Source organism: Pecten maximus, chromosome 18 (assembly GCF_902652985.1).
Source record: "Pecten maximus chromosome 18, xPecMax1.1, whole genome shotgun sequence".
NCBI classification, from domain to species: Eukaryota; Metazoa; Mollusca; class Bivalvia; order Pectinida; family Pectinidae; genus Pecten; species Pecten maximus.
In genome coordinates, this window is record NC_047032.1 from 26,591,277 (window position 1) to 26,615,582 (window position 24,306).

General features: G+C 35.6%; 1 protein-coding gene across 1 annotated transcript in view; it reads right to left on the reverse strand.

Moving 5' to 3' along the window:
- Nucleotides 1-665: 665 nt before the first annotated feature.
- LOC117316587 overlaps nucleotides 666-24,306 on the reverse strand; it is a gene marked incomplete at its 5' end in the record, with an annotated part of 91,067 nt that continues 67,426 nt past the window's right edge. Inside the window, 17 exon segments of the mRNA XM_033871251.1 lie at nucleotides 666-3,371; nucleotides 4,402-4,515; nucleotides 6,375-6,444; nucleotides 7,370-7,455; nucleotides 8,015-8,107; nucleotides 10,279-10,403; nucleotides 10,754-10,850; nucleotides 11,316-11,435; nucleotides 12,060-12,160; nucleotides 12,500-12,602; nucleotides 13,446-13,647; nucleotides 14,319-14,353; nucleotides 14,355-14,439; nucleotides 14,662-14,768; nucleotides 15,321-15,485; nucleotides 16,264-16,481; nucleotides 18,542-18,580. Of these exon segments, the coding sequence (XP_033727142.1) occupies nucleotides 3,240-3,371; nucleotides 4,402-4,515; nucleotides 6,375-6,444; nucleotides 7,370-7,455; nucleotides 8,015-8,107; nucleotides 10,279-10,403; nucleotides 10,754-10,850; nucleotides 11,316-11,435; nucleotides 12,060-12,160; nucleotides 12,500-12,602; nucleotides 13,446-13,647; nucleotides 14,319-14,353; nucleotides 14,355-14,439; nucleotides 14,662-14,768; nucleotides 15,321-15,485; nucleotides 16,264-16,481; nucleotides 18,542-18,580 (1,892 nt within the window).

Sequence of the window (24,306 nt, forward strand, 5' to 3'; positions counted from 1 at the left end):
TTGGTCTCGCTGTGAATCCATACGATGTTGTCATTAATTTTGTCAACAGTCCTCGGACAAAAAGGAAGCAGAAAATAAGTTAATGATGAACCATAAACCAGACCATGTCTCTCTAGTAGAGAGCCTGTCATTGTTGGCCCCTACTCCAACAATATTAGAGGTTTACACGGCAAGATACTTTTGACAGGCACTGTGTAACGCAGTTGGCAAAATCTGTCATATCCGATAGAAAAAGGGCTGACCAGCAGCCTCTTATGTTATAGGAGTATGTTGGCCCCCATCAGCTGTAAAAGTGAAAGGGTTCCAACTTTTCCTCATGAACCATCATTCAATCTACATGAGTAACATCAGTGACTCCTCAGAATGCCAATGTATCAAGTCAGTGAAGTTATGGGGAGAAAATGAAATAACAGACAAGACAGATGGACAGACAAGATGATGTTGTATATATAATGAAAGAGGCCTGTTCCTGGCGCACCAAAAGGTCACAGGTCAAGGTTCAGAGTACATTATTTTGCATAATTAGTTTATCTCGTCTTTGAACTTCCTCAGTCATTTTGAGAGAGAGTATGTCTCCTTTGTAGTAACTGGTGGTTACCTCAAATCAACCTCAAATGCTAGATCAACCATAATCAAAAGTGTAGTAATAAAGACAGAAAACAAACTATAATATTAAATCATTTATTTCCAAATATTGCATGTTGTGAAAAAAATTGCATTTCCTAACCAGAAATAACCGTGTATATAAACATTTCTCGGTGATCACACAGTAATTAAACAAAACAAAAACAAAACAACAAAAATTTGATGAAGACTTAAGATAATTATTTACTGACATATCGGCGGGAATTTTGCATGCTTTTAAAAATATAAATGTGAAATAAACTTAATATGTTAATGTGACCTAATCCCTGGATACTTTAAAATCTGATCTTTACTTGAACATTCAATTTTTAATTTTCAAGTCTAGAATTTTTTGTTTTCAAACCTTCAAGACCACGTGTCTGTAAAGTCCATCTACCTATTTGTACCATCTTACTTGTATACTTCGTAATAACCTGACCATCTGTCTATGCGAAATGGTTCAGTTATCTCCCTTGGAAAGTTAGTGAATGACTTAAAGTGAAATTGTGTTGCTGTTACCAGAGACGTGTATATCACCGATATACTAAACTAGTACACGTCTCTGCTGTTACCAGAGACGTGTATATCACCGATATACTAAACTAGTACACGTCTCTGCTGTTACCAGAGACGTGTATATCACCGATATACTAAACTAGTACACGTCTCTGCTGTTACCAGAGACGTGTATATCACCGCTATACTAAACTAGTACACGTCTCTGCTGTTACCAGAGACGTGTATATCACCGCTATACTAAACTAGTACACGTCTCTGCTGTTACCAGAGACGTGTATATCACCGCTATACTAAACTAGTACACGTCTCTGCTGTTACCAGAGACGTGTATATCACCGCTATACTAAACTAGTACACGTCTCTGCTGTTACCAGAGACGTGTATATCACCGCTATACTAAACTAGTACACGTCTCTGCTGTTACCAGAGACGTGTGTATCACCGATATACTAAACTAGTACACGTCTCTGCTGTTACCAGAGACGTGTATATCACCGATATACTAAACTAGTACACGTCTCTGCTGTTACCAGAGACGTGTGTATCACCGATATACTAAACTAGTACACGTCTCTGCTGTTACCAGAGACGTGTATATCACCGCTATACTAAACTAGTACACGTCTCTGCTGTTACCAGAGACGTGTATATCACCGATATACTAAACTAGTACACGTCTCTGCTGTTACCAGAGACGTGTATATCACCGATATACTAAACTAGTACACGTCTCTGCTGTTACCAGAGACGTGTATATCACCGATATACTAAACTAGTACACGTCTCTGCTGTTACCAGAGACGTGTATATCACCGATATACTAAACTAGTACACGTCTCTGCTGTTACCAGAGACGTGTATATCACCGCTATACTAAACTAGTACACGTCTCTGCTGTTACCAGAGACGTGTATATCACCGCTATACTAAACTAGTACACGTCTCTGCTGTTACCAGAGACGTGTATATCACCGCTATACTAAACTAGTACACGTCTCTGCTGTTACCAGAGACGTGTATATCACCGCTATACTAAACTAGTACACGTCTCTGCTGTTACCAAAAGGTATTAAATTCCTACCAATAAGACTACTGTTTGCAGTGCAGTTTGAAATTGAGCAATAATTTTTAAAATCCAATGCTTGCACAGAAAAAATGTGTCAATAGCGGTAAAACTATCTTGAAGATGAAAAAAAAAACAACTATTAAAACATATTGACACAAATAACAAATATGTTCATCACATTGAAATATAAACAAAAAATAACATGATGCATATGAAATTAACAATGGCAAATAAAAAATATCACAGATCGTTTAATAACATATTATTATCACAGTATAAAATTGCTCTTCATCACATTTTAGATATTAAAATTAATTATTACATAATTCACATGAATATAATTTAATTTCTTTCAGCCATAATCATGGCTTTTAACGGAACAATTCTGATATATGGATAATATATCATCTGAATAATTATTGTGAAAGTTTTAGAAAATACAATTATAACTACTATACGGTGACTTCAGGGGTATACATATATATAATTATGTGCTGTTACCGTGATATTAAATATTCTAATGGGGGTGCAGTGATATAAAAACATCATATTCAGAGAATGAATTTATAATTAACATCGATCCGCATCTACTGCAGACTTTTGTGTGGTTGCGGCACTTACAAGAGAATAAATATGTAACGGTGTCACCCTAACGTCAAACAGTAGAGTGACCTCGATGGACAGTCGCCATCAAATGTCTTCAGTAAACTTTGAAAATTTGTGAGATAAACAGCAGGTAGAATCTACTTTTATACTGTATATACACCTGTATGTATCTTTTTATCGAGGATTTTTGTAGTAAAACAGGGTTATAATTCTTATACCAACAAATGTTCAAAATTTACTGAAATATTTAAGGTGTCGGTATAGTTTCGGTATTTATTCTGGTCCCATTAGGACACTGAAGGACAGAATATAACTACGGGTGTAATACCATTTTAACAGCCATGTATTGATTTGAAAGTAAACTCGTGGATGTTGTTTTGTTGTTAATTTTCCATCAGATGGCCCTTTATATAACACTGGATCATCATAATGTAAATTTGACATCAAGTGGGTTTTGTACGATACGTTCATGTATTTCTATAAATAGCGGGATGTACATGACGAAGTCCATGAAGTCAATGTATCCACTTCCTTCTCTGTTGAACTTGCTCAGCACCTGTAATGATGAAGGTCGACAGATAATTAAACAGACAGTTTACCTGTGATGATAAAGGTCAATAGAGAATTAAACAGTCAGTTTACCTGTCATGGTAAAGGTCAACACAGAATTAAACAGACAGTTTACCTGTCATGGTAAAGGTCGACAGAGAATTAAACAGTCAGTTTACCTGTAATGATAAAGGTCGACAGATAATTAAACAGACAGTTTACCTGTCATGGTAAAGGTCAATAGATAATTAAACAGACAGTTTACCTGTAATGATAAAGGTCGACAGATAATTAAACATTCAGTTTACCTGTCATGGTAAAGGTTGACAGAGAATTAAACAGACAGTTTACCTGTAATGGTAAAGGTCAACAGAGAATTAAACAGTCAGTTTACCTGTAATGTTAAAGGTCGACAGAGAATTAAACAGGCACTTTACCTGTAATGGTAAAGGTCGACAGAGAATTAAACAGGCACTTTACCTGTAATGTTAAAGGTCAACAGATAATTAAACAGTCAGTTTACCTGTAATGGTAAAGGTCGACAGAAAATTAAACAGGCAGTCTACCTGTCATGGTAAAGGTCGACAGAGAATTAAACAGGCAGTTTACCTGTCACAGTAAAGGTCAACACAGAATTAAACAGTCAGTTTACCTCTAATGGTAAAGGTCGACAGAGAATTAAACAGGCAGATTACCTGTAATGGTAAAGGTCGACAGAGAATTAAACAGTCAGTTTACCTCTAATGGTAAAGGTCGACAGAGAATTAAACAGACAGATTACCTGTAACAGGGGATATATTATCAGAAGTCTCTAAGGAGATAATTATTATCAGAAGTCTTTAAGGAGATATATTATCAGAAGTCTCTAAGGAGATATATTATCTTATTTATTATATTATATTATATTACATATAGCAATTTCAGCCTTGGTTGCTTTATGTAGCCAAGTCCCATGAGTAAACAGTCCAATGTTATACTCAGTCTTGGTCAGTCTACATACAACTTTACAAATAATGAGCCATGGTCAGTCTACATACCACTCTAACATGTTCTGGTGTCAAACCTCCAGCGGTCAGTTCTACTGCCAAGTTGGATGCTGTTGCGTTTCCTCTTGGTGTTGGTTCCCCATCACATAGCAATGCGAACAAGTCCTGGAGTATACACAAACCAATCAATAAGGCAATTTTAAACACAAACTACAGATATCTACAAATCTACAAGGATATGGGTGAACAGAATTTATCCTCTTCAAATAAGCCCCCTCTCCTAGAGTAAACAAGAGGCCCAGAGGGCCTGCATTGCTTACCATTAATGTTAGATCTGTTCCCATTCAGGGCCTGCATCGCTTACCATTAATGCAAAATCTATTCCCATTCCACTAAGAATGTTTCCGACCAAATTTTATTGAAATCCATTCATAACTTTTATAAATTTATGACTAGTAGCGATTTAAAGAAATTACCTCTATTTCCCCTACTGGGCCCCGCCCTCTGACCCCTTGGGGTTAAGAATCCTCATTAATGCAAAATCTGCTCCCCTTCCCCCAAGTATCATTCTGACCAAATTTGGTTAAAATCAATTCATTATTTTATGACTAGTAGCAATTTAAAACAAGTGTTGACAGATGACAGATGCCGCACCATGGCATAAGCTCACCAGCCCTTTGGGCCAGGTGAGCTAAAAAATAAGTGTTAAAGTATGGGGAGCCACTTTATTTGTGAACCACTTCCTGGTTTGTATATCAACTAATATTTCCCTCTTGTTTGCCCAGATGGGAGCATCATGCAGAGGAATATGGCATATATATCGGAAGACTGGTGACCGGGACCGTGACCCCATAGCTTTCCACATCCATCGCACTACCTGACCACCGAAATGAATATACATGTATATGAACAAGAGGCCCATGGGCCTTAACAGTCATCTGACAAACATTTACAGCAGGGACACACCCCTCAATCCAGCATCATTACCATAAATTGTCTGTTCGCATTATGTTTCAGATCAAATTAGGTTTTTATCCATTTTGGCTTAAAGAAGAGTAGCATCTTAAAGCAAAATTTCAGCCAAGTTCCCATTTTGGGGCCACGCCCCTTTGTCCCCATGATTCGGACCAGCCTTATTTATATTAATTAGGATTGCCCTTCCCTAATGATGTTGTAATCACGCAATTAAGGCATTAAGGAGGAGTAGCGTTTTAAAGCAATATTTAACCTAAGTTCTCCTTTTGGGGGCCCTGCCATTCTTTCCCCAGGGGTAGGACTTGACTTGTTTATATAAATCATGATTGCTGTCCCTTATGATATTTCAAACCAAATTTGGTTGTAATTCATTAAAGCATTAAGTAGGAGTAGCATTTTAATGCAAAATTTCAGCTACATTCCCCTTTTTGGGCCTCATTCCTTTGTCCCAAGGGGTCACACCAGCCTCATTTACATAAATAATGATTGCCCTTCCCTTACGATGTTTCACACAAAATTTGGTTGTAATCCACTCAACGGTTTAGGAGGAGTAGGGTTTTAAAGCAAAATCACAGCAAAGTTCCCCTTTCGGGGCCCCACACTAGTCACACTAGCCTCATTTATATAAAATAAGATTTCCCTCCACCAATGATGTTTCACACCAAATTTGGATGAAATCCACCAAAGGGTTAAAGAGGAGTAGGATTTTAAAGCAAAATTTCAGCAAAGTTTCCCTTTTTGGGCCCCGCCCCTCTGGCCCTAGTGGTCGGACCAGCCTCATTTATATAAAATATGATTGCCCTCCCCCAATGATGTTTCAAACCAAATTTAGTAGTAATCCACCCGAGGAGGAGTAGCATTTTGAAATAAAAAGTCTTACGCACGGCGGACGACGATGGACGGAACATGATGGCTATAGGTCATCCTGACCCTTTGGGTCAGATGACCTAAATACACAGCTGTCTCCAATTAAGACTTCAAAGCTTTCACGTTTGGAAAGGTTGTACAGTTTAAAATGAAATTAGACAACATTCTATAAATAGACTGACCTTTGACCTGTTCATCTTATGATCCAGGGCATGATAGTCCATCTTGTTTATCAGCTTTCGGACAACAGGGCTGCAGATCAAAACAAAAAATAAACAAGATGGTGACTATTGATTTCAATCAACATGTATAATACAAGTAGATTTTTGTTTCAATACGAAATTTCAAAGATGTGGATCACACATTAAAATATTTTCAATTGTGAAGGCTACATATTTTGAGGTATAAAAGCTAATTTAGCACTTTTTACACTAAAAGCTAAATTACAATGACAGTGCTGCACCTTTGGTCATGATTATAGGTTTCTGTGAGTGCTTATTTGTCGGTTTGGTAAGTGCTAAAACTAATAGCAAAAATATAAATATAGAGATACAAGATACTTTTATTATGTAATGAAAACAAAACAAAATTTGTTTTAATGTAATGAACATGTATAATTTTTTTTGCAACCCCCCCCCCCCCCCCCCCCCCAAAAAAAAACCCCAACCCCACAAGAGGCCCAATGGGCATGTATCGCTTACAGCAACTTAGAAGTTGATCTAGGTCATTTCTGCTGATAACTATGTTGATAACCACCTAAATTTTCTAGCCCTTCATTCCAGCATACTATTGGCCTAATATCAGGTCTCCTGGCTATCGAGAAATCATTGTTTCAAGATTTGAACCTATTTGACTCCTGTGACCTTGAAAGAAGGTTAAGGTTATTCATTTGAACAAACTTGATAGCCCTTCACCCCAGCATGCTACAGGCCTAATATCAAGTCCCTGGGCCTCTTGGTTATTGAGAAGAAGTCGTTTAAAGGAAAAAGTTGACGCCAGATGCTGCACCAAAGCATAGGCACACTGGCCCTTCGGGCAGGTGAGCTAAAAATATGCCAAACAGCCCAACTGTTAATGAATGTCTTAAAAATTTAAGGTTTTATCCACAAATTAGCTGATGTTGTCTTAAGAGTCCAATTCCTATGACCTGCACACTGGGTCACTGAACTAAACTTACTCCATCTGTGTGACTTTCTCTGATAACGCTGCCACAATGCTGAACAACTTAAAATTTAGCTTCCTCCTCCCAGGTAAATTAAGAACCTGAAAAAAACAAATAAATACTAATAAATTGCTACATAATTTGTTATTTTTCAATTATATCCTTTGACATCATAGTTTTGTATTCATTTTATAAATTATCAAGATTGATGATTGTTTTTGTCTCAATTAACAATTTAAATACAGATGTACTTGAATTCCAATGTATCTTTCGTAATGTATTTTTTGGTGATATCATTTGTTTAATACAAAAATAATTTTAATCAGCAAATATTACTCCACAACTGTTGGAATTTTTTATTGTTTTAAATTTTTGATAAAAAGCTAAGCATGAATATAAACAAAATTTTAAAAATTTTTGCAGCTAAAGTTCCAAAGTTATTTCTGCACATGACACTTTATCCCATCCGCTCCGGATAACATGTGACAGGCCTTCTGTACGTTGTTCATTGAACTAGCCACCAGCTACTACAAGGATACTCTGCGACAAAATTAGCCTGGCTGTTGACAGTTCAGTTAAGTAGCCACCAGCTACTACAAAATGACCCTGATTTATGATGGGGTGAAAACCCAGCAAACAAATGAACCATTCAGTACTCACATGAAAGAGGTATTCAAACTCCTTATTTGAGAGGAGATTATTGTTGATGATCTGGAGGGACCCTTCTAGTTCGTCCACATTCATTTCAATATCCTGAAAAAGTAGTAAAGAATAAAAATCTGACATTACAAATATGAAAGCACCTTTCAATACATATCCTTTATGTGCCAAGCCCAATGTGTAGATATCTAGGAATGTCAACATCTGGATGGGGAGGTCAGTTACCCATTAAAGCAATAATTTCTTTTATGATTTTCAATTGTATTGAATTTCGAAAATCAATTACACTTGCATATTCCAAACCGTTCGAAAATTCATGTGAATTAAAACACAGCAGGCAGATTAAAACAAGCCTCGGGACTGAAGTCCACCAACAGTGTCTACCACCTGTACGATAAACCTTGGGGACTGAAGTCCACCATCAGTGTCTACTATCTGTACGGTAAACCTCGGGACTAAAGTCCACCATCAGTGTCTACCACCTGTACGGTAAACCTCGGGACTGAAGTCCACCATCAATGTCTACCACCTGTATGGTAAACCTCGGGACTGAAGTCCACCAACAGTGTCTACTGTCTGTACGGTAAACCTCGGGACTGAAGTCCACCATCAGTGTCTACCACCTGTACGATAAACCTCGGGACTGAAGTCCACCAACAGTGTCTACTGTCTGTACGGTAAACCTCGGGACTAAAGTCCACCAACAGTGTCTACTGTCTGTACGATAAACCTCGGGACTGAAGTCTACCAACAGTGTCTACTGTCTGTACGATAAACCTCAGGACTGAAGTCCACCAAGTGTCTACTATCTGTACGGTAAACCTCGGGACTGAAGTCCACCATCAGTGTCTACTGTCTGTACGATAAACCTCGGGACTGAAGTCCACCATCAATGTCTACTGTCTGTACTGTAAACCTCGGGACTGAAGTCCACCATCAGTGTCTACCACCTGTACGATAAACCTCGGGACTGAAGTCCACCAACAGTGTCTACCACCTGTACGGTAAACCTCGGGACTGAAGTCCACCAACAGTGTCTACTATCTGTACGGTAAACCTCGGGACTGAAGTCCACCAACAGTGTCTACCACCTGTACGATAAACCTCGGGACTGAAGTCCACCAACAGTGTCTACTATCTGTACGATAAACCTCAGGAGTGAAGTCCACCATCAGTGTCTACTGTCTGTACGGTAAACCTCGGGACGGAAGTCCACCATCAGTGTCTACTGTCTGTACGGTAAACCTCGGGACTGAAGTCCACCATCAGTGTCTACCACCTGTACGGTAAACCTCGGGACTGAAGTCCACCATCAGAGTCTACCACCTGTACGGTAAACCTCGGGACTGAAGTCCACCAACAGTGTCTACTGTCTGTACGGTAAACCTCGGGACTGAAGTCCACCATCAGTGTCTACCACCTGTACGATAAACCTCGGGACTGAAGTCCACCAACAGTGTCTACTGTCTGTACGGTAAACCTCGGGACTAAAGTCCACCAACAGTGTCTACTGTCTGTACGGTAAACCTCGGGACTGAAGTCCACCAACAGTGTCTACTGTCTGTACGATAAACCTCAGGACTGAAGTCCACCAAGTGTCTACTATCTGTACGGTAAACCTCGGGACTGAAGTCCACCATCAGTGTCTACTGTCTGTACGATAAACCTCGGGACTGAAGTCCACCATCAATGTCTACTGTCTGTACTGTAAACCTCGGGACTGAAGTCCACCATCAGTGTCTACCACCTGTACGATAAACCTCGGGACTGAAGTCCACCAACAGTGTCTACTGTCTGTACGGTAAACCTCGGGACTAAAGACCACCATCGGTGTCTACTGTCTGTACAGTAAACCTCTGGACTGAAGTCCACCATCAGAGTATACTATCTGTACGGTAAACCTCGGGACTGAAGTCCACCATCAGTGTCTACCACCTGTACGGTAAACCTCGGGACTGAAGTCCACCATCAGTGTCTACTGTCTGTACGGTAAACCTCGGGACTGAAGTCCACCATCAGTGTCTACTGTCTGTACGGTAAACCTCGGGACTGAAGTCCACTAACAGTGTCTACTGTCTGTACGGTAAACCTCGGGACTGAAGTCCACCATCAATGTCTACTGTCTGTACGGTAAACCTTGGGACTGAAGTCCACCATCAGAGTCTACTGTCTGTACGGTAAACCTCGGGACTGAAGTCCACCAACAGTGTCTACTATCTGTAAATTGTACAAAAGACAGATTAGATATTGGTGTTAATACATACTGGAGAGGGATGAACTTTGTTGTAGAGGGCACTTTGAGCTCGGCGAAATTCCACAGGCTTCTGATTATTTAACTGTTCCAGGAAATACACCTCCATACAGTACATTCCTAGGATGTTCTTCTCGCCTGGACAACAGAAAGGTCAGAGGTCAGGGTCACTTTGAATAAATCATATGTGTTACATCAATGGTAAGTTAGGTATAAAGCCAATGGCAGAAAACTGGGACTGCTTCACAATTGTCTGTATGGGATGTGACTACCACCAAAATCATTATTACCCGGGTATATGGAAAGTGTACCACAAATACCTCAGGTATCGACTCTGAACAAAGCTTCATTAAAATTTGGTGAGAAATTGAGGAATTCACCTTTGTCTATCTTCCATCTACAATGATTCCAGAATTACTCCGCCACCCGCTACCTAACTTCGTTTGGGGTGGGGGACAATGAACCTCTATAGAATTTAAGTTTATTACCATCCAAGTGCAACATCCTCTCCTCTATGTGATCAAGTTTTTCGTTACATCGTTCCATTTCCAGATTAATTTGACAGATATCTGCTTCCTTAGACAGCTGTAATGTAAACAGGTTACATTATGTTAATCATTTTATAAATATTTTAGCAATTTACTTCATAACGAGAGGCATTAGTTAATTAAACCATCCATTTTAATGGATTTTTTTTTCCACTTCATTATTCAAATATTTACATTTTGGGCTGTTTCTCTTGAATTTCAGACTTAATATTGAAAACAAATGCAAAAAATAAGAATATACATTTATTTCAAAACAAGTTAATGATCATAATTCATGTACATTTCATATGAATTTCATGTTTACCTCATATGAATTTTGCATAAAATCCTAAGAAACATAGCACAGGTTTGGCTGTGCAGTATTTGCTACCTAGAAACTTCATACATTTTGCTATTATTATTTCGAAAAAATAAAATCTTTGAGAGAAGACTGTACTGCTATCAGTTAGAAACAAATCACTTAACAATTTTTAAATTCTAAATTTTTTTTGAAGCTACATACCATTTTCATAGTTTTTTCGTCAATTCTGCTCACGATGATTTCATCTGTGATGTCGTTGAGTGTGAGACGAGGGGTCGGCGCCTCAGGCTCCTCCGTGGACTGTTGTCCCTTCTTTTTCTTCTGTCAAATGAAATGTATGATTGCAACTTTTGTCATCAAGTCTTAAGGACCCATGATGACAGCAAACATCTAAAATTTGATGAATCTTATACTTTTCATAATGCTTGAAAATTTTTGTTTGCCTAGTGTTAAACTTTAATTTGGCATTGTTTACTGTTTTTTTCTTTTTGTTTTTTTTTGCCTAGATAAAATATGTAAGATTGATACAGCTGGGTCTTACGCTTTTTGCTTTTGATATCAGTACTTTGAATTAGAAACTTAGGAATCTGACACTAGATTACAATTAGTATGACATGAAATGGTGGTTGTGTTATAATGATTCATGAGGAATCGGACACTAGCCTACAATTAGTGTACTGTACGTTTTTATGGTTGCTATCAAATACTGTTGTATTTATTATTGTAGCATGTGTGAACTAAGAAAGTTGTTCCCACAAAATAATTTGAGAGCTCCAAACCACAAAAGAAAGTTCACATGAACATTATATGTTATACAGTAATTAGGTACTTTGATTCAAAGGGAATTGATAACTAAGATTAAATCAATATAATATTGATCAGTGATCTATTGATAATCATACAATAGAAAATCACAACTACAGCACTATTCTGTACATATTTTACCTTTTTCTTTCCTTTCTTTGGTGCCTTTGGGGTGAAGTTTGGTTTGATGATATCTTTGATAACCTCTTTGGCCTTTTCTGCTAATTTCTTTATCTTTGTTGCTGAAAATAAAAAAAATCAAAAAAAAATCTTTAAAAAAAAAAAAAAAAAATCTTTGAAATTACTAACACCAGCTACAATATTTTTTCTCACATATATTTTCAATTGTTTCACAACTCCTGATTAATCACAAGGTTTATATTCAGTTATGTGTTGGACTAACTTATACCCATTGCACTGCATCTATTATCAAAGTTTGAGAACAACCAATCGGTTATACTCCAGTTTTTGCCAGATACACCAGAATAAAGAAATGAGTATTCAGAAGTTTGTCACCGGCATTTAGCCCAGTCTAGTTCTACCACTTCTTAATAATACAAGTGTATATGTGGAATACCTACATTCCAGTTCACCTAGACACGCACAGATGTCCTTGCGTTTGTCTGTTAGAATCTCCAGTGTGTAACAGATCTTCTCCAGGTACTGCTCCGGAGGACTCAGGCCCTGTTAGGGTAAGAAAATAGTGTATCTGGTGTATAAAAATAGATTTATAAAATAGTGTATCTGGTGGATAAAAATAGATTTATAAAATAGTGTATCTGGTGGATAAAAATAGATTAAAAAAATAGTGTATCTGGTGTATAAAAATAGATTTATAAAACAGTGTATCCGGTGTATAAAAATAGATTCATAAAATAGTGTATCTGGTGTATAAAAATAGATTCATAAAACAGTGTATCTGGTGTATATAAATAGACTTATAAAACAGTGTATCAGGTGGATAAAAATAGATTTATAAAATAGTGTATCTGGTGTATAAAAATAGATTTATAAAATAGTGTATCTGGTGTATAAAAATAGATTGATAAAATAGTGTATCTGGTGGATAAAGATAGATTTATAAAATAGTGTATCTGGTGGATAAAGATAGATTTAGTCTTTGAGTGGCATGGTCCACACATGTTGGATATATCACTGGATTCCTTCCAGTGCAACAGAAATGTAACTACCATCTTTCTGAATGATATCAATAAACACTGCAAGTTATCCCCCTTGTTTATCTCCATTCCTAATTAAGATATGATATGTAAATGAGATCATAGATCAATGCTTAACTTTAACAAGAGGCCCATGGGCCTTAACAGTCACCTGAGATGTTTAAGTCTTTCAAATTATTGTGCTTTAGCTTTCCACAGCATCCAATAAATCTACCTATAAATATCAATTTACTTTGCCTGGGTGGATTATCTCCATGAAATTAATTTTGCGCTCAGTGGATTATCTCCCTTCAATGAATTTATCTCCCTTGGCAAACAATTAATGGCCCTTATCCAATGAAATACGTACAATTTTGTCTGGGTCCTGTCCTCGACTAATAACAACTAGGTCACGAAACATGCTAAGTTCATGTTTTCCCCACTGAGGCATTTCTGACTGGGCCAGAGGCATTCCTGTTCGAGGGGACAAGGGCTGTACTCGTTCGTATCGTGGAGTCTGTGTTTCTACAACATTACTGAAGATTCTCTCATAAAAGGGTAGACGGTCCATGCTGAAAGAACAATTATCTGACATATATATATGAAGGCTTCTATATTTTATTGGAAATACATTCATTAATTAGTCTATAGAGAATTAATATTTGTGAAAAATGTGTTCCTCCTCCTGCTTTGATGGAAAATAGATCTAAATGCAAACGTTAATAGCATGTTGTTGTTGGAATTTTCCCCCCACTTTGACTGCACATTTATGATGTCAGCTGCGTGGAAACACTGCCTGATATCATCATTCTGTCACTATTAAAGTGTGACAGCCGGAGAACTCTACGAAACAAAATTTGTGGAAGGACAGGACAAAGGGTAACATTATACTTCAAATAGACTGCAGACTTAAAACACAATCAGAATTTTATTTCAATACTGGACAGATTTAAGATGATGCCAATAACTTATTTTTCTTTTTAATGAAGTTTTCATGTACAAGGTCTGGAATACCACAGCCATTTGTAATTATCTTTAAATTTTTATTGAATTTGTTAGACTAGGTGTTGCTCACTGGTCACAAGATACAACTGACGAGCATTTTTGGCAGTGAAGCAGAAAAGAATTTTGAATACCCTTTACTCTAAAGAAATCTTGTTCTGAAGTAGACTGATTTTCAAAATCTTGATTGGAAGGAATCTGTGATAAAGTCTGTTCATAGTCTTGAAGACAGATAACGTACTGTATTATGCAGTATTTAGTGAGAAAATCCAGTGGGATCGGTCATATCATTCAGTTCCTCCTGCGTAACTGGTGCCTCCGCTGATGGCACGCGGGTCTTTTTCTTCGGTCCTGTTTTAAGTCTATAAATAGAAATTGAACAGATTCATAAAATTTATAGTAGATTGACCAATGAAATGATGTGTTTGATTTTTAAATGATTCAAGATGTTCCTTGTAACCAGAAAACCTATATCATAGATTGACTAATGAAATGATGTGTTTGATTTTTAAATGATTTAAGATGTTCCTTGTAACCAGAAAACCTATATCATAGATTAACCAATGAAATGATATGTGTCATACACCGATTTCTTGGGTCCTTTAAGTGTGGGTGGGGGAGGGAGCTTTGCCTCTTTAGGTTTGGGCAGTGGCTTGATGAGGGTTCTTTTATCCTCCTTCGCCTTTACTTCCTGAAAACATGAACAAAATAAATGAATAAATAAACATCACTATATCTTCTTTCTTTTAGATTTAAGTATTTACATTTTTTTCAAATGTTGCAATTACAGAAAAGTCATCCATAAAAACAAAACAAATATAAAATGTATATAAGAAAACAAGATCGTTTTAATTGGTGACCTTCTAAAACATTTTCTATTGATTTTGAATAGTTATTTGTTTCGTTTTTTTTTATTATTCTAAGTAATATAATAACAGCTATGGTAATTTAGAGAGGGCCTCCCCTCAGTGTGCGAGATGCATGCAGCATAATATGTGTGTGTGTTTTGGGAGACTGAGGAATGTTGGTCTCCTTGTGGTAGTGAGGAACTGATACTGACTTTATAGCACTATCTCACTGAAGCATACTGCTGAAGACATCCAGCAGGACACCCCACCCAGACACATTAAAATGACAACAGGCATTTTGACCAGAAAATTGTTCACAGCAGGTTGGAAACTTCACTGCCTCTAAAACAATCGTAACAGGATCAATGAAGAGTATTTTGTCAGCATGTAAATACCTTTTTCTCTTCCACATATTCTGGAAGTGGGGGGATTTCCATGGGAGGTAATTCCGGTGACTCGATGTGTCCATTTGTGAGGGGAGGTAACTCATCATTGCTACTGATGAGGGTGACTTCCTGTTCCTGCTCCACATGTACTTGAGAAAAGTCATTGCTTTCGGTCTACAATAAAAAAATATTTACTTTCTTTCACCACATTCCTAATATAGGCACTGTGTACTTAAAACAAGAGCCCAATAGGCCCAAATTGCTCACATACTATCTAGTGATCCTTTTCCATTTTCCTTTTCTATATATAAACATAATTAAGAATAGGTGTATCAGAGACCATATATAAGATCTCAGGTCCTCGCAGTTATTTGAAAAGGTGCCTTTTCAGTATTTTGGTCAATTTAGCTCTTTCAAACTTAAATTAAGATCAAGGCTAATCATTTGAACACACTTTCAAGCCTAATTCATCCAAGCATGCTACAAGCCAGATATAAGGTCTCAGGACCTTTCGTTTATTGAAAATAAGTTGTGGAAATATTTAGCCTATTTGACCCCTGTGACCTTGAATGTTAGTCAAGGTCATTCATTTGAACAGACATGGTAACCCTTCATCCCAGCATGCTACAGATCCAATATCAAGTCCCCAGGCCTCTTGGTTATTGAGAAGAAGTTGTTTAAAGATTTTAGCCTATTTGACCCCTATGACCTTGAATGAAGGTCAACTTCATTATTTGAACATACTTGCCCTTGGGCAGGAGAGCTAAAAATCAAAATACCCTAGAGAAACACTTCAAAAACAGTAATTAATTAAAACATCTAAAATTTTGTACCTCAGTAGTTTAATTCACTAACAACCTACACATATCAGTTTATTGGCTTCTGAAGTGGTTTGACCTTTTGAACTCTTTAAACTGGCAATGCAATTGAGGAATTTGACCTTTCAACATACCCTGTCTCCATTGACCAGTTGTCTTTTCTCTGTTTTTTCATGGTCTTTGACCTCTCGTCTGACCTTCTTAACCTTTTCCTTTTTAACTGGTGGTGGTCTTTCTGCAATATGAGGTAGCACAGGTGGGGTTGTGACCTTCGACCCAGTAGCAAACTTTGACCAGGTCAGGATATCTGGTGCCAAACTGAGAGGACTACTAAGGGGAGATGACTCTATTTCTACAGACAAACAGAAGCAGAAAGAAAACCCACACCAGATTATAGCAAGCACTACACTGCAAAAAATAAACAAGGATGTGCAAAAGAAGCAATAAATATATGTACCATATTTATCTTGCAATAAGCCCATGCCCGGTAATAAGCTCGTCCATATTCTTTGTACTGCTGTGAGACAGTATGCTAAGCAATGCTTGTTTATTGTCCTGCAATATACCAATCCTTTATTTTCAGTCACACTTATAGGTATCTGGGCTTATTACAGGATAAATATGGCATGCAGATGCAATGAAAACAATAAATAACATGTAACACCCAAAGAACTGTAACCTAGAGGATATATCTCGTACTACTCATTAGGCTATTCAGGAAAAGCAACAGAATTTCCATTTTGAGGCTATGACTTAATTTAACCTGGTTTGACCTAGATTTGTATGACAGGTGTGGATACTGAAGTAGATTTAGAAGACGCTTCCGAAACACCTGGTCTTATTCTCGTCGTACTTTTTCATGCAAATCTACATTTTGTTGATATTTTGTCCTTAATCTGATCGATTTGAGCTCTAACTATGGTTATATTTTCATGTCAGTATTCTCTGTTTTGATTTAAGTTTATTTCAGTGAAGCATAATGACAGAAAAATATGAGGAAAGGGTAAACAATGTTTATTTACTGAATATATAGTTTGAATGCTTATACTCCTGAATTCAACAATGTTTTTATCATCCCTGATTGTAATTTTCATTACACTAAGTTACATTTAAATATAAACATGCTGTTAATACATTTGGTTAATACTACATATGTTTATCAACTCCAAGACACATAAGAAATTTACTCATTCAAGAGCAATCTTTGAATCTTTGGGCCAGGTGAGCTAAAAACTCTAGTTCAATTTCTAAATAAAAAGTTGAAAAACATGAAAACGAATTCTAGCAAAATCAATGCTTGATGGGATAATACTCTAAAACAGAAATGCCCTTTCTATTTATAGATATGAATGAACTTCACTCAGGTATTATGTAATATCAATGTAAACATATATCACATGGCCAACCAAAGACCAGGAAATAGGAAAGGGATCAAAATTACCTACTGCATCAATTCATTTTTAATGCACTTTGTTTCAAATGAAATAAATAAATTCAGTACCTTGGGGTTCATTTTAAACAGCAAATGTTTTACTGTATGAATTCTTCGAGTTATTGTTAATAAAGTATTCAAGCCTGAATATCAAAAGCAGAAATCTAGGACCAAGGATACTATTATTAATTAGATGCAATTGGTCTAAAGGGTTCAGTTGCAGCAAGCTTCATTTTTTTTCAAGATAATTTTGATTTTCTTAATAAGTGATAAAATCTTAATCAGTTAAACTTAAAAGAAACAAACATTTCCTTTAATTTGAATTATCACCTGAAGGTCTCATATTTCCTCAAATTATCATAAATAATTAATTCTCAAAAGTTTTAATTTATGAAAATATTATGTGAATAATGTGATGAAATGTTGGACATACTTGTTTTTTGAAAGTAATGTATACATGTAGTTGTGATTTCTCGATAAATACAATATTGTATTATTATGCTTCGAAACTTGATACAACTGTAACCCAGAAATCAAAGATTTTCAAAGCTTGCATCAAATAGTTTTACTATGCTATATTTAATCAGTTAGTAAAGATATAAATAATAGTCAAAGCAGAAATCTAGGGTCAAAGTTCAGCTGACTCGGGGTCGAGGTCATAGAGAAGGAGAAGAGTTAAAGGCCTAGAATTACTGGTAAACAATTTTCTAAATAAATTAAAATTAAAATATATTAATTCATATCATCTTTATCTTCATTGACAAAAAGCATTAACATATATATTAATTAAATTAGAATGTAAACATTATTGAATTTATTTACTTAATTTGTTTTAATTTGAGTATAAGTAATATTATATGAATATATCACAGAACCAACCATGCATTTTAACCCAATTTAAAGTTACAATTAATATTACTTTTTAATTTCATTATCATATTTAATAAATGTAATATCAAAAGAGAAAAAAGTTAACATACCTGTTGCTATTCGCTGAGAAGATGGTGTAGAAACCAGCTCTGCAAAAACAAACACATTATTATATGAAATTTTACGATGTGCAATATATGTATTGTATCTAATATCTCACAAAAAATGAAAAAATATAGTGAAATAAGGAACTTGGAATTATTCATTGCACACAAATTGTACCAACAGCTATCCAGTAGCATACAATTTGATCACTTTCATATGATAGGGAGAAAGTCTGGGATAGAAATTATATCATTATCCCAGGGGAGATAAGTATTTCAACCATTCTGAAGCTGTCACACCGCATTTTTTGTTCTTTTTTCCACCTTCAGATTAAGTGACACATGCTATACATTTTATAATCCATCAATTATTATTATATGAAGAATTTTGAAAAACAATAAACATTCACTTGGTGAATTCAAATATTTCAATTTTGTATAAGCTGGTTTCACCCGAGTTGTGCACACAGAAAATTTCTGTTAATCAATTCAGTTGAATATTTTGATAACTGCATTTGAAATATATAAAACTATTTCGTATTTTTGAAAAAGTGTAAAGCAAAAGTATTTACATATGCTAAACCAATAATTCAAACTGAAGAGACAGGAGAACAGACTTCGTCTCAGGTGACCTAAAAACCCCTTCACCATTCTTCATGTCATCAAACCATCACCAATGTAGCAAACAAATGAAAGTGTTTAGCAAAGTAGATTAAGACAAAAATTTAATAACTCTCTACAAAAATATTCAATGGTCCAAAAATTACACTTGATTACATTCAATGTATGATGTGACAGGCAAATAATATGCTAAATGAATTGTGATTAAAAAAAATATCTAAATTGATCTCAAGTTTCCCCTTGGTAAACAATTTTGTTGAACTTTGACCTTTACCTTGTCCATGACCTGAAATATTCCATACCTGGGAAATTTTCTCAATGTCTTGGGATCAACTGAATATAGGTAAACAATTGAATGGTTTGATAGGACATACTGAAGCAAATAAACTGATTTATTCATGTTTCTTACTTTAATTTTCAGAAATGTTGCTGTTGATAGTCCTTAAACTAAGTAATTAACCAGAAATGTCTACCTTCCTGCATGTACTTTTGGAAACATCAGCAGAAAAACAGTTTCCCTGGGTCTCTTTCAGTATTACCTCCTGGTTTTAGTCCAATATGATATTGTTAGAAAATCTTTAAGAATTAAAAAAAATAAATGAATATTTCAGGCCCAGACAAAAAAATCTGGATTTTTGTATTAAAAAATAAAGCCAAAGCCTCCTTAATGCTCATCAATACAAAAAATACGGCCCAAGCCTCCTTAATGTTGATCAATACACAAAATATGACCCGAGCCTCCTTAATGTTGATCAATACACAAAAGTAAACAAAATAGGTGGTCTTTAAATCGGCATGACTGAATCACTCAGAGCATGGTTAGCTTTGTTAGAATTTACCAATTCAATCTTAAAAAAAAATAATTAAAAAAAATTCATAAACTGCTTTGCACTAAAAAAATCTGTCATCTGAAGACAAAAAACATATTAATTAAACTTTTGATTTTCATGATGTTCAAAGAAACAATTTTAAAGAGTAGTTTGTAAAGTGTAATGCTTGCAACTATTGGGTCCTGGCCTTGTCACATGTAGATCAATATTCAAGATCATTTATCTTGTCAACACACCTGGTTAACCCTCTGTCAATACACTTTGCAAAGTTAAGTATCTCGGACTTGTCAATAAACACATGTAAATCAGACACGCTTACGAGTCATGACTCATAGTTATAAAATTGTAAATATGAATTCACATCAAACACATTTACGGTCCAGAAAGCTATAGGTAGATTCTTCCTATTGGTAAATATACTATACATATATGTGTAAATAGAAATCTGTCAGGACGCTTTTCAATGACATGTCATTTATGGCAGTTTCATGTAAACTGGTTGGAGTGACAGTCTTGACCTTTCTATAAAGGCAACCTGTCTATAGTGACCGTATTTCTGCCTCCCCTTAGGCGGTCTTTATAGACAGGTTTGACTGTAGTTCTATGAACTGACAAGGTCAGGGAATATTAATATGAATGAGAGATAAAGATAAACATCTTAATATGATCATTAATCCTTGTGAGGCTAAAAGACTATATCTGAAAAGTCTTATACCAAAAAGGCTGTGAAATACAAGTCTTGTCTGCTAATTGTTTATATATCGATACACGATCTGAATGTGTAAGATATGGTTCTACCTGAACCATCAGATTGATTATAATGTTCTCATGTAAATCCTAAATAAACAGGGGAAAATATTTCATGCCATCTATACCAACTCCAGGAAAACTGATGTCAAAAATAAACAAAGGGCCATAACTCTGTAATATATTTATTTGGGCACCAAGCGTGTATGCGACATTACCATATTCATCATCAAATAAGCCCTCTCCTCTAGAGTAAAAGTTTAGTATTAAACATTTCAAAAGCGTTTTATGAGTCCACTTTTAGCTTACTATTTTTAAATTGATGACTCTGTTAAATGCAGAAAGGGGTATACTTGTGGGCTTATTTACAAAAAAATATAGTATATAACAACAAGGCATTTCAGACATAGCTTGTCTTTAAAATCTTACTGGATGAATTTACTTATGGAAAACTTATCTTTTTGAGCTCCTGAACATGAATTAAACTGTTAAATTGTTTTTGTTTTTATCATTACCCAATTATTTCCAAACAGATGAATTTGTAGGAAAACAATCAGACCAACCACCATTTCAGAATCCACAGGAAGTCCAATCACACTTTAATCATTTTACCTTTAAAGGTCAAATGGGTCACTAAATGAATATTAAACCAATCTTAGTATATATAACATTTATAAATATCAACATACATCTTTGATATCCAATTCTGTTAAAATAACATCCATTATTCTTCAAAGCTTTGTTAGCATATTTTCTAACTTACTGAAAATATTTCATCTAGAATATTTTTCAAAAACTGAAATTCAAAACTAAAGTCATTTAAATCAAACCAAATTCTTCAATATAACTGAACAAGTAATTATGATAAAGTGGAAGTCTGAGGATAGAAATAATTCAGGCTAATCAATCTTATTATAATCACTTTATACGCACTACAATGTCTTCATACCTGTCACTGTGGCAACCTCATTTTTCTCCAAATTAAGACTGTTATTTGTGACTTCTGGTGTCAATTGCCAAATATGCATAGACTTATTCATTGCACTTCCTGACCTCATTTTGGAGGCTGAGCCCGGCACAGCTGTTACCATGGCACTTTGACTTGGCTCTCGCACAAAACTCAATTCCGATGCTTGTCTTCTGTTGGCAAGATTGCCGGAATTTGGCGTCTGAACTTGTGACATTTTTCAATCCAACTAGGTAACCTTCCAATTGTTTCCCCCTTTTAAACAGGATGTAGTTGAATAACCTCCAAATCACACTTCAAAAATTCAAAAGTTCCTTTTAGGAAATTTTTATCTGTGGAAACCAAGCTGTCTTATCCAAATTATTTAATGTCACTCTCAGCACAGATATTTCGTCTCCAAAATTTACAAAATTCCATGATGTAGTTTCCAAGAAGCAGGCAGTAAACCTGAGAGGCAAACTACACTTGTTATGTTTTGGAATGTTTATAATGGACTCAGGTTTCCTTGAATAATAATGAAAAAAAAAATCAAAATGAAATATGATTTCAGATAATTTATGTCACTCATTCCACTTTGAACCTAATTAAGATCAGATAACAGGAGGAAGTTTTAAAGATCTGCATTAAATATGTTAACACTTACGTGTAAGTGGATATTGGTTGATTTTGAACCAATCAAATTAGAATTTTCTCATGACTGCCAAGAAATAAATTCGTAAATTTTTAAAATCTAGAATTTCATTAGATACAGAATTACTTATGGTGATGAAATGGTAGATTTATATCATAAAATAAAACTATAATCTTACTTTGAATGACATGTTATTAATCAACTTAAAACTGTTAAATCAGACTGCTTTTCTCTAAAACAAATTCCCTTTTCTCTCTCTCTCTCTCTCAAGCTGCAAAGATTTTAAAAACAAACTTCAAAATTGAATGAAAACTTGTGAAACACTTTGAAACCAACATATACCAGTAATAAACTTAAAAATCTTGTATCAGACAGCCTATCACCTAAACTTTTCAAGACCTTCTGAACAAAGAACCAGTAGCTAAAACTGCAATACACCTCGGATAGTACCAATATGTCTTCAGCCACCATTGTTAATCCAATCAAAAAACCAAATCCATGACAGTTTGACCAGATGTGAAAAAAATGTGTTACTCGTAGATATAAAATTCACCACAATTGAATGTATCATATTCCTCAAATATTGACTGATGCCAGAAGGTCAACAAATGCCAACTGTCGCAGAAAAACAAAAGACCACAAGTACATGCTTCATTATTCTGATTCCAAATGACAATCAAAACAGAATTTGGCAAACAATTATAGGTATCAAATTCCGACCATACATCACGAGAGACAGGTCACCCAGTATCGTCTGTCCTGAACTCCTCAATGTACTTACTAGGACCTAGCTATATAGCATTGTTAGGATAATATTTTTCAAAATACATACTTATCTGCACTATTAAAGCTTGCTCATTAAATTTTAAATCTTTTTTTTTTTTTTTTTTTTTTAGAAATATTGTGAACTAAAAGCATAAATTTCAGATTTTTATAATTTTTAACTTGCAGCAGGCAAATTCTTTTCAAAATATATACCTGGTAATGACTGCCTCACAATTATTCCAGTGTCATAAGTTAATTCAGCATAATTTCTATTCTAAAAATTTTATCTCTGTTTAAATTCATAAAAAAATGTAAAAATAGATATTACATATGTCTTGTTTTGAGTTTTAATTCAAAATGGTTTTATAATGAAAGCAAAATTTAAGTTCAACAAAATCCAACAGATATGTAAAAAAAAAAAATTCTAGCTGACATAGCTTTAACAACAGAGGAATCAGATTGTCGGATGCCCAACACTACTGGCAAGTTACTTCTTACACATTTGGGTCACTGTCAAATTCCTGTCGAGTCATGCAAAAAAGACATCATCTTATTTCTGTCCTGTCATACCAATGCTTGGTTTCTATACAGTAGCATAAACACAGCCTGCAATTCACAGTAAGGTACCATACACCCTTAATGAAGATTTTAAGCCACAGTAAGGTACACTGCACTCCATGTCACAGTAAGGTACACTGCACACCATGTCATAGTAAGGTAGTATACACCTTTAAGTCTGGCATGTCATAGTAAGGAAGCATGTATTCTTAAGTCTGCATGTCATAGTAAGGAAGCATGTATTCTTAAGTCTGCATGTCATAGTAAGGAAGCATGTATTCTTAAGTCTGCATGTCACAGTAAAGTAGCATACACCCTTTAGTCTGCATGTCACAGTAAGATAGCATGTATTCTTAAGTCTGCATGTCACAGTAAGGTAGCATGCATCTTTAAAGTCTGCATGTCACAGTAAGGTAGCATACATCCTTAAGTCTGCATGTCACAGTAAGGTAGCATAATCCTTAAGTCTGCATGTCACAGTAAGGTAACATACAGCCTTAAGTCTGCATGTCACAGTAAGGTAGCATACAACCTTAAGTCTGCATGTCACAGTAAGGTAGCATACATCCTTAAGTCTGCATGTCACAGTAAGGTAGCATGCATTCTTAAGTCTGCATGTCACAGTAAGGAAGCATGCATCCTTAAGTCTGCA